Here is a 13719-nt window from a genome sequence, read left to right as displayed (position 1 = left end):
GCCACTATCCCAGACAATAAAGCCATGGAAGGGACCTCTGGTGAGTGTACCTTTGTAAATATAAAACATGGTTTAAAAGCAAGTGTTTTTTAATAATTAATTTGCCCTGAGGACTTGGGCTGCATTCGCGGCCAGTAAAGTTACTGGAAAAGTCTGTTAACATGTCTGGGGATGGAACGGAAATCCTCCAGGGACATCTCCATGAAGCTCTCCTGGAGGTACTCCAAAAGCCTTTGCAGAAGGTTTCTGGGCAGGGCAGCCTTATTCCGTCCTCCATGGTAGGACACTTGACCACGCCACGCATGTAGCAAGTAATCTGGTATCATTGCATGACAAAGCCTAGCTGTGTATGGTCCCGGTGTTTGCTGGCATTCAAGCAACATCCGTTCTTTATCTCGCTGTATTATCCTCAGGAGAGTGATATCGTTCATGGTAACCTGGTTGAAATACGGGAATTTAATTAAGGGGACAGAGATGGTTGGGCTGTTTGCCTGTGGCTTAAAAGAAATCCTTCCCTGCATTTAGCCAAGCAAGGGGAGGAGGGGGGTGATTGGCGCTGAGCTTTTTCGCGTTTGGCTAGCTGGGATCTTCCCTGCTACCAGCCACGCGGTGAGGGGGAGGGTGGCTAGCAGCGATATTCCATGATACCAGCCACGCGGTGGAGGGAGGGGTAAAGCGATCATCCCAGAGAATTGGATGGGGGCGGTTCTGGTGCTGCACGTTAACAGGAAAGAAGCAGCACTCAACAGGCTTTGCTTGCTATTTGGGAAAGGAGGGCGCTAGATAGATGAAGGCTGCAGAAGCCAAAAGACAACGGCATACCATGGCTGCATGCAAGCCGAATTCTGATGCCCGGACCTGCGTCTGTGATCTCTAACACCAAAGCCTCAGGCACTCAATATTAAGATGCAAAATGCGACCTTGTAGTGAGATCACATGTGCTATGTAAAATGAATAGTGTTGTTCACCGTGAAAGAGTATAACCATTGTTCTGTAAAATGTATCTTTTTAAATACTTCTCTCCCTTTTTTCCCTCCCTCCTGCAGCTGCAAATTTTTCAAGTTTCCCTCCTCCGTCCCGAAGGCTCTCAGATAAGGCGGCGGAAAAAAAAGACGCAAGACAAAATGTTCTCGGAAATCATGGAAGTGACCCACAATGAAAGAGCTCATCTGAATGAGTGGAAGGACGTGGTATCAAAGTACAGGAAAGATTCCAGTGAACGTGAGGCGAGAAGAGACGCTCGAGATGAGAGGTGGTGGCAGGAAGATCAGAGGAGGCATGATGCAACTCTGGGGCTGCTGCGTGATCAAACGGACATGCTCTGGCGTCTGGTGGAGCTTCAGGAACAGCAGCAGGATCACAGAGTGCCGCTGCAGCCCCTGTATAACCGCCCTCCCCCCCCACCATGTTCCTTAGCCTCCTCACCCACCAGACAACTAAGAACACGGGGAGGGGGGGAGGCTCCATGCACCCACCCATTCCACCCAGTGGACAGCACAACCAAAAGGCTGTCATTATTTTGAAAAATTTTTAGTGGCCTTTTCCTTCCCTCCTATCCTCCTCCCAAACCCCACCCGGGCTACCTTGTCAGTTCTCTCCCTCTTTTTATAATTAAATAATGAAGAATATATGATTTTTAAACAATAGTGACTTTATTTCCTTAGGAAGCAAGCGGTAATCGAAGCGGGAGGCTGGGTGGCTTACAGGGAATGAGTCAATCAAGGGGGGTGGTTTCATCAAGGAGAAACAAACACAACAGTCACACCGTACCCTGGCCCATGATGAAACTGGTTTTCAAAGCTTCTCTGATGTGCACCGCTTCCTGGTGTGCTCTTCTAATCGCCCTGGTGTCTGGCTGCGCGTAATCAGCGGCCAGGTGATTTGCCTCAGCCTCCCACCCCGCCATAAAGGTCTCCCCCTTACTCTCACAGAGATTGTGGAGCACACAGCAAGCAGCAATAACAATGGGGACATTGGTTTGGCTGAGGTCTGAGCGAGTCAGTAATGTGCGCCAGCGCGCCTTTAAATGGCCAAATGCACATTCTACCAACATTCTGCACTTGCTCAGCCTGTAGTTGAACAGCTCCTGACTACTGTCCAAGCTGCCTGTGTATGGCTTCATGAGCCATGGTATCAAGGGGTAGGCTGGGTCCCCCAGGATAACTACAGGCATTTCAACATCCCCAACTGTTATTTTCTGGTCTGGGAAGTAATTCCCCTGCTACAGCCATTTAAACAGAGTAGTGTTCCTGAAGATGCGAGCGTCATGAACCCTTCCCGGCCATCCCACATGGATGTTGGTGAAACGTCCCTTGTGATCCACCAGTGCTTGCAGAACCATGGAAAAGTACCCCTTGCGGTTTATGTCATGGGTGCCCTGGTGCTCCGGTGCCAAGATAGGGATATGTGTTCCATCTATCGCCCCACCACAGTTAGGGAATCCCATTGCAGCAAAGCCATCCACTATGACCTGCACATTTCCCAGAGTCACAACCTTTCGTATCAGCAGCTTAATGACTGCTTTGGCTACTTGCATCACAGCAGCCCCCACAGTAGATTTGCCCACTCCAAACTGATTCCCAACTGACCGGTAGCTGTCTGGCGTTGCAAGCTTCCAGAGGGCTATCGCCACTCGCTTCTCTACTGTGAGGGCTGCTCTCATCTTGGTATTCTGGTGTTTCAGGGCAGGGGAAAGCAAGTCACAAAGTTCCATGAAAGTGCCCTTATGCATGCGAAAGTTTCGCAGCCACTGGGAATCGTCCTACACCTGCAACACTATGCGGTCCCACCAGTCTGTGCTTGTTTCCCGGGCCCAAAATCGGCATTCAATGGCTGAAACCTGCCCCATTACCATCAGGATCTCCAAAGCGCAGGGGCCCGCGGTTTGAGAGAATTCTGTGTCCATGTCCTCATCACCGCGCTGCCGTAGCCGCCTCCTCCTCGACTGGTTTTGCAGATCCTGGTTCAGCATTGACTGCACGAGAATGCGCGAGGTGTTTACAATGTCCATGATTGCTGTCTTGAGCTGAGCAGGGTCCATGCTTGCCGTGCTATGGCGTCTGCACAGTTCACGCAGGGAAAAAGGCGCGAAACGGTTGTCTGCTACTTGCACGGAGGGAGGGGTGAGGCTGTACCCAGAACCACCCGCGACAATGTTTTTTGCCCCATCAGGCATTGGGATCTCAACCCAGAATTCCAATGGGCGGGGGAGACTTCGGGAACTATGGGATAGCTACCCACAGTGCAACGCTCCAGAAATTGACACTAGCCTCGGTACATGGATGCACACCGCCAAATTAATGTGCTTAGTGTGGCCGCGTGCACTCGACTTTATACAATCTGTTTTAAATAACCGGTTTCTGTAAAATCGGAATAATCCTGTAGCATAGGGGGTGGAATTCAACAGCTTAAGGGGAACTGGGGTGCTTGTTGGGGGACAGTGGAACAGCTGGGAGTCTGTTACGGAGGACACTCAAAGCTTTGATAGTTATCAGGAGCTGCTTCCATTTATCTGGTTAGTAGGCATTGCTTGAGCCATTTACAACTTGGAGAACTGAACCAGGTTTCGGCCGATTCCTGAGACATTGTGACAGCCTGAAATAAAATACAGGGTTAAAAAATGACTATTGAGAGAAAGAATGGTCTATGGTTAAGGCACTGAGCTAAGTCTTGGGAGGTCTGGGTTATATTCCTGGCTGTGCTACAGACTTCCTGTGTGACCAGGAGCAAGCCACTTAATCTGTCTCAGTTCTCCATCTATAAAATGGGAACAATAAAACTCTTGTTTTAGCTTGTAAACTTGGCAGAGTTTTCTAAGTGTACGTTCAGCACCTGGCATGTTCAGGGTTCTAGACACTAATGTACCATAAATAATAATTACATACCAAAAACCTACTTTGTAAATAATATTAAGTTTGCAAAAATCAAACATACAAAAATTAGGAAATGCCAGAATTAAGACTGACCGCATAATTTAAATTTTGGCCCCCTTGGGCACATGCATTATGATACAGTCTTTAATTATGTGATCACATACTATTATTTCCACAGGCAAAAATGCCTCACTCAGTGCACAGGATGGATGGAGTAGAGGCAAACACATGCAGGCAAGGAAAGAATGGTCTCATAGTTAAGACAGTTGAATGCTGCCCAGATTTGGATTTTTATCCCTGGCTAGCTGGCAGACTTCCTATATAATGCTGTGCAAATGACTTAAACTAAAAATTTTGCAGGTGGCCAATCATGGTGTGTCTCTTATTTTCAGCAAGCCTAACTTGCGATCCTGGGGCATGATTTTCAAACTCCTGAGCACTTATGACTGCAACTGATGTTAATGAAAGTAGTGGATGCTCAATCTTTTTGGCAGTAAGATTGTGTGCTCTGGTGGAATGATCACGGATTTCTAGTCCTTGCCAAAGTTTCAATGTGTTGTCTTAGGCAAGCCTCTTTGTTTCTGTTCTCCCATGTGTAAAGTGGAGGTGATGGTATTTTCTTCTCTTACAGGGAAATTAATGTTTTTGAAACAGTCCAACACTACAATGGTGAGTGCCACAGAAAAGTCCACGAGGAAATAAATATTTATGTGTCCAGTCCGGGGTTCAGACGGTGTGCAGTAAACAGAGTCTGGGGCCACACATTGACCAGAGGTCATAAAAAAAAAGTATTGAGCAGCTGTCACATTCCCTCAGCACCATCCATGCTGTGCACTGAATGAGACAAGGATCCTGTGCAAAAAAATAGTACAGTCTGTGATGAGGTAGTTAAAGACTATCAGAATGCATACGCACAGGGGGCCAAATTAAGGTGACATGGACATCCTTAATTCTGGCATTTCCTAACTTTCAAGCGCTTGACTTTGAAAACTCCATAATTTACTTTGAATGTAGCTTTTATGTTGTAAATTCTTTGTTTTTTTAAAGGAAAAAGATAAAAGTAAATCATATTATATGCAATTGTAACAGCCAACACCATCAGTACTGCAATATACACTGTTGCCTCATGAGCTACAGTACTAGTGAACTACAGTGCATTCCAATTTAGGATTAAACGAAATGTTGAAATATCAGAATGGATGGAAATTCCAATTTTTGCTTAGCTCTGGTCAGTGGTTTTGCATGGTTTTAACCCAAACCAGGTAAAAAAGTAGTTTCAGCCCACTTTCTCACAAAACTCAAAGTATGTGAACCCATGTGAAGCAAAAATGAAAGAGGGTTTTCATGAACCCTAACAACTGAAACCAGCATGGTTCTAATGCTTTAATCCTGATCCCCAGTTCCCTGATCTAACCACTATACCCTTGTAGTAAAGTGGTCATAGAATCACAGAAATGGAGGACTGGAAGGGACCTTGAGTAGTCATCCAGCCCAGTCCCCTGCAGTGTTGCAGGGCCAAGTGAACCTAGATCATCCCTGAGAGGTGTTTCTCCTACTTATTTTTAAAAGCTTCCAATGATGGGGACCACATACTCCCTTGGAAGCCTGTTCCAGATCTTAACTACCCTTAGAGTGAGAAAGTTTTTCCTAATATCTAACCTAAATCTCCCTTGCTGCAGATGAAGCCAATCACATCTTGTGCTACCTTCAGTGGATATGGAGAACATTGATCACCATCCTCTTTATAACAGCCACTAACATATTGGAAGACTGTTATTAAGTCCTCCCTTAGTCTTCTTGTCTCAAGACTAAATATGCCCAGTTTTTTTAACCTTTCCTCATTGGTCAGGTTTTCTAAACCTTTTATCATTTTTGTTCCTCTCCTCTGTACTCTTTCCACTTCGTCCAATCTTTTCTAAAGTGTGGTGCCCAGAATTGGCCATAGGACTCCAGCTGGGACTACACCAGTGCTGATTAGAGCAGAACAATTATCTCCTGTATCTTACATATAACACTCCTGTTAATACATCCAAGAATCATATTAGCCCTTTTTGCAGATGCATCCCATTGAGGTGCCACAAGTACTCCTGTTCTTATTGACAACTCATTCACTCACATTCAATTTGTGAATTACTATAACCCCCAGATCTGTTTTAGCAGTACGACCACCTACATAATTATTCCTCATTTTGTCATTGTACGTTTGGTTTTTCCTTCCTAAGTGAAGTATTTTGTACTTGTCATTGTTGGATTTTATCTTGTTGAATTCAGACCAGTTGTCCAATTTGTCATGGTCATTTTGAATTTTAAACCTTTCCTCCAAAGTGCTTTCAACCTTTCCTGCTTGGTGTCATCTGAAAATTTTATACGCATATTCTCCTCTCCCTTAACCAAGTCATTAATGAAAATATTGAATAGTGCTGGACATAGGACTGACCCCTGTGAGATTCCACTAGATGTGTCCTCCCAGTTGGACAACAAGCCATTGATAAATACTCTTTGCGTACATTCCTTCAATCAGTTGTGCACCCACCTTATAGTAATTTCATCTAGACCATGTTTCCCTAGTTGGCTTATGAGAATTCAGAACTGTGTTAAAAGCCTTGTTAAAATCAAGGTATATCATGCCTAGTGCTTCTCCCCATCCACTAGGCCAGTAACCCTGTTAAAGAAGGAAAGTAAGTTTATTTGGCATGTTTTATTCTTGACAAATACATGCTGACTATTCCTTATAATCCTATTATCCTTCAGGTGCTTATACCTCATGATAGACTTAATTGGGTTGTCCACAGTACTATGGGATGGAGGCAGGCTGTACCCTGCCTTACTTCCTATTTTAGTCAGTGAGAGTTTTTCTACCCACTCTGTTTTGATGCAGTCATATAAAGCAACAAGCCTGAAATCCTGTGAATAGAATTATTTTTGTTGCACTGAGCAGTCCTTTTACAAACCTCCTCACTTTGATTTGATCCATCTGTTTGCATGTGGTGCCTTTGTGCTCACTCTAAAGGTGGCAATACTGCTTCTCGTTAATTACTAATCAAACAGCAAAAAATTCTTACCAGCCAGGGCCATTGACAAACGAAATTCATCATGTAAAATCTGCAAAACTTCTCGAAGCCCTTCTTCGCCCTATTCAAACAGAGAAAGCAGTGAAGGTAAGAGGAATGCAGTCACAGAGCAACACAGCAAAGAGCATTTACTATGAAAGTCGGGACAGCTCCTTAGAGCAGTGCCAATTTTTAGACACTCAGATAGATGGCTTCTTAGGTTTATGGATATTTTAGTTCACAAGAAGTTAATTTAGATATGTTCACTTTTTGTGCTGTATCTGAATGAAGAAAAAAAATTGAGCTGTTTTTCAACTCAGACATTTTCCGGATGTGTGAGGTGGGTTTTTTGTTTTTTTGGGGTTTTTTTGTAGTGTGCTTTCAGATAACTTCTTCTAATGCCTTTGTTTCAAAACTTTAAATGTTGAATGCACTTAGTGCTCAATAAGGTCCTGAGCACTTTACATTTTGGAAGATATAGGTTTTTCAGATAAAAGTTATGGATCCTAAAAATAGTGCAGTGTACATTTTCTTCTGTAAAAGTGGTGCCAACAACTTGAAAATCACATTTCCATTTGAACATTTTGTCCACCGTTTTTTTCTATACTGTTCTATATCACCGTAACTGAAAGGTATTAGAGAAAATTATTTTTCTCTAATTTCAGTTTTACATTTCACAATACTTAGTGATGTCAATGTCTCTCTTTCATTGATGGTCATTTGCATTTTCTGTCTCATACACTAGCAAAATTACATGGAAAGAGATCTTCAGAAGCACGTTAGTGAGGCACGGCACCCAACACACATTCCCCTTCACTGGGAGTTGGGTGCCTACCTCCTTTAGGCAAATCTGAAAATCCCACGTGTTACTCTTATGCATTGCCTGGGAGGGGGGCACGGAGCTCACCAACACCCTTTTCCACATCCCTTTAGTACAGTATTTACTCGCAACAGAAGCAGTGCTGCCAATTCTTGAAAGTTTATCACAAGTCTGCTATTTTTCTGAAAGCCCCAGTAGCTAGAAACACAACACTGCAGGGCCGCCCAGAGGGGGGGGCAAGTGGGGCAATTTGCCCCAGGCCTCGGGCCAAGCAGGGGCCCCCACGAGAGTTTTTCGGGGCCCCTGGAGCGGGGTCCTTCACTCGCTCCGGGGGCCCCGGAAAACTCTCGCGGGGCCCGGGCCCCCGGAGCTTCTTCGCTCCCGGTCTTCACTGGCGGGGGGTCCTTCCTCTCCGGGACAGAAGGACCCCCCCGCTGCCGAATTACCGCCGAAGCTGGACCCGCCGCCGGAGTGCAGCCGGGTCTTCGGCGGTAATTCGGCGGCGGGGGGGGGAGGTCCTTCCATTCTGGGACCCGTCGCCGAAGTGCCCCAAAGACCCGCGGTGGGGGCTGCACTTCGGCAGCGGGTCCCGCTTCGGCGGTAATTCGGCGGCGGGGGTCTTTGGGGCACTTTGGTGGCGGGTCCCGGAACGGAAGGGGCCCCCGCCGCCGACTTACCGCCGAAGCAGGGGCCCCCCACCGCCGAAGACCCCGGGCCCCCGGAATCTCTGGGCGGCCCTGCAACACTGCATCACAATCTTAGATTTCATTTAAAGGAAAAAATGTTTCCAGCCCTCATGATTGTGAAAATGTGAACCCAAAAGGTTCAAAAGCCAGAAGACAAATAAAAAGAACCCAGATTTTACTAGATTTTAAAAAAAAATCTCATGATTTAAGCCAGCCTTATGATTTTTGGGGTCTACTCAATGTTTTTGAATGCTTGAGTTTGATAGTATTATTGGAGCAGCAAAGCTGACACTGGAATAGAAATGGTAGCAGGCTTGAGCACATTAAGGAAAGATAGTGTGGTTGGTCCTGCCCAAAAGACCCTTTTAAACTTCAGCACAGTAGCAGAAAACAGTGGTTTTAGAAAAGGTTTCATGACATGCTTTACAATGGATACTATACCAAATCTTGGATTGTTTGTTAGGTAATTTTTTTTTAAATGTAAGGTGACCCTGGGTAAATTAAAAAAAAATCTAAGTGACTTAGGAACCTAAGTCCTGTTTTCCAAAGTGACTTAAGCACTTTGTAAAATCCCACTAGGCACCATCTTTTAGTGCCAAAATACTGTACCTTTCAAAAATCTAGCAGTCACTGTCTCTTTAACATCAAAATGTTTCACCAGGCTAAAATGCCATCAGTTTCGGCAGGTACAAATATTTGACAAAATGCACCTAAATGTATCTAAATATGGAGCTATTAAACTTTATAGCTGAATGAGGAGACCTGTCTCTATATCACCAGTACTGCCAAGCCCAGGCTTTCATATATCATGAGGCAGGCCCCCCAAAATCATATGATTGGCTTAAAAGTCAAGGTTTTTTTTATAAATACATTTTGGGTTCTTGTTTTTTTCTTTTTTGGTTTTTGAGTCTTTAGATTTTACATTTTCATATCTCTCTTCATAGCCATGAGCTCTATAAATATACTTTTTAAAAAAAAGCTGAAATTCTCAGTGATCACAAGACTCCTCATGAAATCACAAGAGTTGGGAAAATTATGTCACAGAGCAAGCTAACCTACCATCTGGAGAGTTGGAATCTTTTACTCAGGGTGAACACTGCTTATCTGCAACTTCTTCCTTTATCAGTAACTAGAGCTGGTGAAAAATTTTCCAGAGAAATGTCCATTGACAGAAAATGGCATTTTGTCTGTGCAAAATATTTGGTTTTGAGTAAATGTTTTGCGTTTCCATTGAAAGAACAAAAGCCTGAAAATTTTCAGAGAAACGTTACAATGAAAATTAAAAATATTTCATTTTTGTTTAATTTTTTCACTGGAAAAAATATCCCTCCCAGCTCTGTCAGTAACCCAATGTTTGTGCATATGAGAATGAGTGCATGTACAAACCCCACATTTCCTCATTCACCTTGTAGGTCAGACCCCATAAAGCTGGCCTTCCAAGGAAGACACATTTTGCTCCGAGTGCCAGTGCCTTTAATACATCACTTCCTGTTCGTATTCCACCGTCCAAATAAACTTCAGCTCTACCTTGCACTGTGTCTACAATTTCAATCAGAGCATCAATCTGAAAAGAAACAGATACTTCTACATAGAACTTTGATTCTTAGAGAAAGATGTAAGAAGAGAAGGGTGGGGGTACAAACATGTAAGACCTTCTGTAACTGCTTATGTTCTTTTAAACTGAAATTAAACAATGCACCTCATAATACAAAATGTAAAAATAAACCATTTTTGAAAATTTCTTATTTTGAAAATAGAAAGTAAATGATAAAAGAGAAAAATATTTGTAAAAAAAAAAGCTGAGGGAGAAAAAAGGGAATTTTTCAGCAAAAAAAGGCTAGGGTTTTCTTTACTTCTCCACTGTGAAACCTGACCATTTATTCCCACCTATTGTTTCTATCTTTTAACTGGTTACTGATCCATAAGAGGACCCATGACTGCTTACTTTGCTTAGGAGTCTTTGGTGAGGGAGCATGTCAAAGGCTTTTTGAAAGTGTAACCACTCTATATCCACTGGATCAGCCTTGTCCACATACTTGTTGATCCCTTCAAAGAATTCACAAAAGCCGTGTTGACTCTTCCCCAACATATCATGCTTACCTATCTGTCCGATAATTCTGTTCTTCACTATAGTTTCAACTAATGTGCCTGTGCTGAAGTTAAGCTTACTGGCCCGTAATTGCCAGGATCACCTCTGGAGACTTTTTAAAAGATCAGCATTATGTTAGCTATCCTCCAATCATCTGGTACAGAAGCTGATTTAAGTGCTAGGTTGCATACCAGAGTTAGTAGTTCTGCAATTTTTTATTTCAGTTCCTTCAGAACTCTTGGGTGAATACCATCTGGTGCTGATGACATATTACTTTTTAATCTATCAATATTGCTCCAAAATCTCTTCTATTAACTTCTCAGTCAGAGACAGTTCCTCAGATTTGTCACCTAAAAAGAATGGTTTGGATACGAGAACCTCCCCCATATACTCTGCTCTGCAGTGAAGATTGATGCAAAGAATTCAATTAGCTTCTCTGCAACAGCCTTGTCTATCTTGAGTGCTCCTTTAGCACCTCCATTGTCCAGTGGCTCCACTGATTGTTTAACAGGCTTCCTGCTTCTGATGTACTTAAAATGTTGTTGCTTTTAGTTTTTGTGTCTTTTGCAAAGTGCTCTTCAAATTCTTTTTTGGCCTGCCTAATTGTATTTTTACACTTGACTTGCCAGAGTTTATGTTCCTTTCTATTTTCCTCAGAAGGATTTGACTTCCAATTCTTAAAGGATGTCTTATTCTCCCTAGCCTCCTCTTTTACTCTGTTGTTTAGCCATGGTGGCATTTTTTTGGTACTCTTGCTGTTTCTTTTAATTGGGGGTATACATATAGTGTGAGCCTCTATTTTGATGTTTTTAAAAATTATCCATGCAGCTTGCAGACATTTCACACTTGTGACTGTTCCTTTTAATGTTCATTTAACTAACTTCCTCTGTTTTTTTGTAGTTCCCTTTTTGAAGTTAAATGCTACTGGGGTGGGGTTTTTTTGGTATTTTCTCCCTATAAAGATGTTAAATTTAATTAGATTATGGTTGCTATTACCAGTGGTTCAGCTATATTCACATCTTGGATCAGATCCTATGCACCACTGAGGAAAAAATCAAGAATTGCTTCTCCTCTTATGGGTTCCAGGACTAGCTGTTCCAAGAAGCAGTTATTAACTGTGTAACAGGATGGTCACCTGCTCCGGACATGAGGGGCTTAAAACAGCTCAACAGAGGGCTGTGGCTGGGGCACGCCGCTCACAGGCTGATTGGGGAAGTAGGCACAGCTGGGAGCCATGCCCCATACAGACCACAGCCAGCCTTTATAAAAAGGCTTTGAGTCAGATGCTGAGACAGATACTCTCTCTCCCTGCCTTTAGAGGAAGAAGAAGAGCCTGGTTGCTGGGGAGTGCACCTGGGTACCTGAGCTGGAGCAGGGCTGAGGGAAGACCCAGGGAGTTGGGGAGCTCTGACCTGGAAATCTCCAGACTGTGGCCTGGTGGAAGGCCGAATAGGTACTGGGGGTGCAGGGGGCAGCCCAAGGGCAGGCAGAGGCAGCCGGTCCAAATCCTCCTTGCTAGTGTAAGCAGAGTCAGGATGAGCTCTACAATGACATCTGGTGGTAGATTATGGGGAGTGCGGAAAGAAGTTTCAAATATTCGTATTAGCATTTCAGTTATTTGCATGGGCACTCCCACCCCACTTAGCATACCGCAAAGCAGCCTGGGATGGTTATTTTCACAGCTATGGGAGCCCCAATTTTGTTGTTATTGGGGCAGGAGCAATAAAATGTTGTCATCCCGATTAAGTAAATGAGGAACTACAAAACTGTCTTATGATAGAGGGTTTCATTGTCAACTAAATAGCACTTGCTAGACAAGGGACATGGGTTCCAAAACCCAATCAAGAGAGAAAGAGGCTGGGGACAGAGATCTGTATTTGGTGGTGTAGGCTCCTTGTGTGAGCCAGAAGCACCAGTTCCACCTATGCCTCTCTCCACTGTGGAATGTCAGAGTTAATTTTTGATTCCCTTAAGAATCTAAATGCAGGTTACTGAGCTGAATTCACTGGTACTGGGGTTCCCCTACTAAGAGCTGAAATCACCTAAGAGCTGGACTTGCTGAGCTGAGAGCACTGAGTACTGTGCTAATGAGTGGGGGATCCTGAAGCCATACTGTGGAGCAGAGCAGCTGGCAGAGCGGAGTGGAGCAGTTTGTGCAGCCACTGGGTGAGTGGAGCCAAGCAGCTCGCGAGGACGGCTGGAGCGGATCACAGGACAGCTGGTGGACCAGAGCAGCTGGCAGAGTGGAGCAGCCCACAGAGCAAGCGGAGCTGAGCTGTTTGCGGAGATGACTAGTGGAAGCAGAACCCCACGAAGAGGCAGGGCAGTTGGCCCCGAAACCATGTACGGTGCCCCTTTCTACCCAGGCTGAGGAGGGGGGCCTCTGCAGAGAGACTCTTGAGCTCTGGGGCTGCACTGACCTGGGACAGAGACTTTTGGATTGTGGGACTTTTGGGACTGTGGGTGATTTGGGGGTTGCTGGACTCAAGGGCCCCGAGAGAAGGACATGGCCCAATTTGCTGGAGTGGGTCTTTGCTCACGGTTTGACCTATGAACTCTAGCTGAGGTATTTTCCCAATTTAATGCTTGTTGTTTGTCATGTAATTAAACCTTTTCTGCTACACCAAGACTCTGTGCTTGCAAGAGGGGAAGTATTGCCTCCTCGAGGCACCCAGGGGTGAGTGTAAGATTTTCCCAGGTCACTGGGTGGGGGCTCGAGCTGGTTTTGCATTATGTTGTGGGGAAGGGACCCCTATGTATTGAACCCAGCCCTTGCTGCTATCGTTTCGGCCCGGCAGAAGGGTTACACTAGTGATGAGTGGCAATCATAGTGCAGTCTGTCCCAGTGAATGGGGGCTAGATGGGGACTAGCAGTAGCCAAGACTGAGGCAAGGTGGGGATAGGGAGATGGAGGTTCCCTGGGTAGGGGAGACCCACTGAAACTGTGGGGTTACTGCCAGGGAGCAGCACCCCAAGGAAAAGGGGCACTGGGGCCTAAGGGGGAAATGGGGGCCCAACAAGTTGAGACAGGGGCTTTCAGAGGGCGCGCCAAGGCTATGAAAGAGCTAATTCCCAGGCAGAGGTGAAAGGAAGCCGGTCCGGTACGGCGTATTGGCAAGAGCCAGTAGGCCGTGCTGGACTGCATCGACTTCCACAGCGGGGATTGAAAGGGTTCTGGGCTGCATTCGGCTGCAGGTAGCCC

General features: G+C 44.9%; 1 protein-coding gene across 2 annotated transcripts in view; it reads right to left on the bottom strand.

The window, feature by feature from the left end:
- Positions 1–3322: 3322 nt before the first annotated feature.
- Positions 3323–13719, bottom strand: part of HAO2 (hydroxyacid oxidase 2) — a 32148-nt gene continuing 21751 nt past the window's right edge. For both annotated transcript variants that reach the window (XM_039499475.1, XM_039499483.1), the window contains exons 6-8: positions 9834–9992; positions 6935–7004; positions 3323–3594 (exon numbers count right to left, since the gene is read on the bottom strand). In XM_039499475.1, coding sequence (XP_039355409.1) covers positions 3539–3594; positions 6935–7004; positions 9834–9992 — 285 coding nt within the window. In that variant the 3' untranslated portion in view covers positions 3323–3538. The remainder of the gene's footprint in view (positions 3595–6934; positions 7005–9833; positions 9993–13719) is intronic.

The sequence above is a fragment of the Mauremys reevesii genome, linkage group 1, assembly GCF_016161935.1.
Source record: "Mauremys reevesii isolate NIE-2019 linkage group 1, ASM1616193v1, whole genome shotgun sequence".
Classification (NCBI taxonomy): domain Eukaryota; kingdom Metazoa; phylum Chordata; order Testudines; family Geoemydidae; genus Mauremys; species Mauremys reevesii.
Note: the sequence above shows the minus strand (reverse complement) of the source record. Positions and strands in the feature narration are given on the sequence as shown.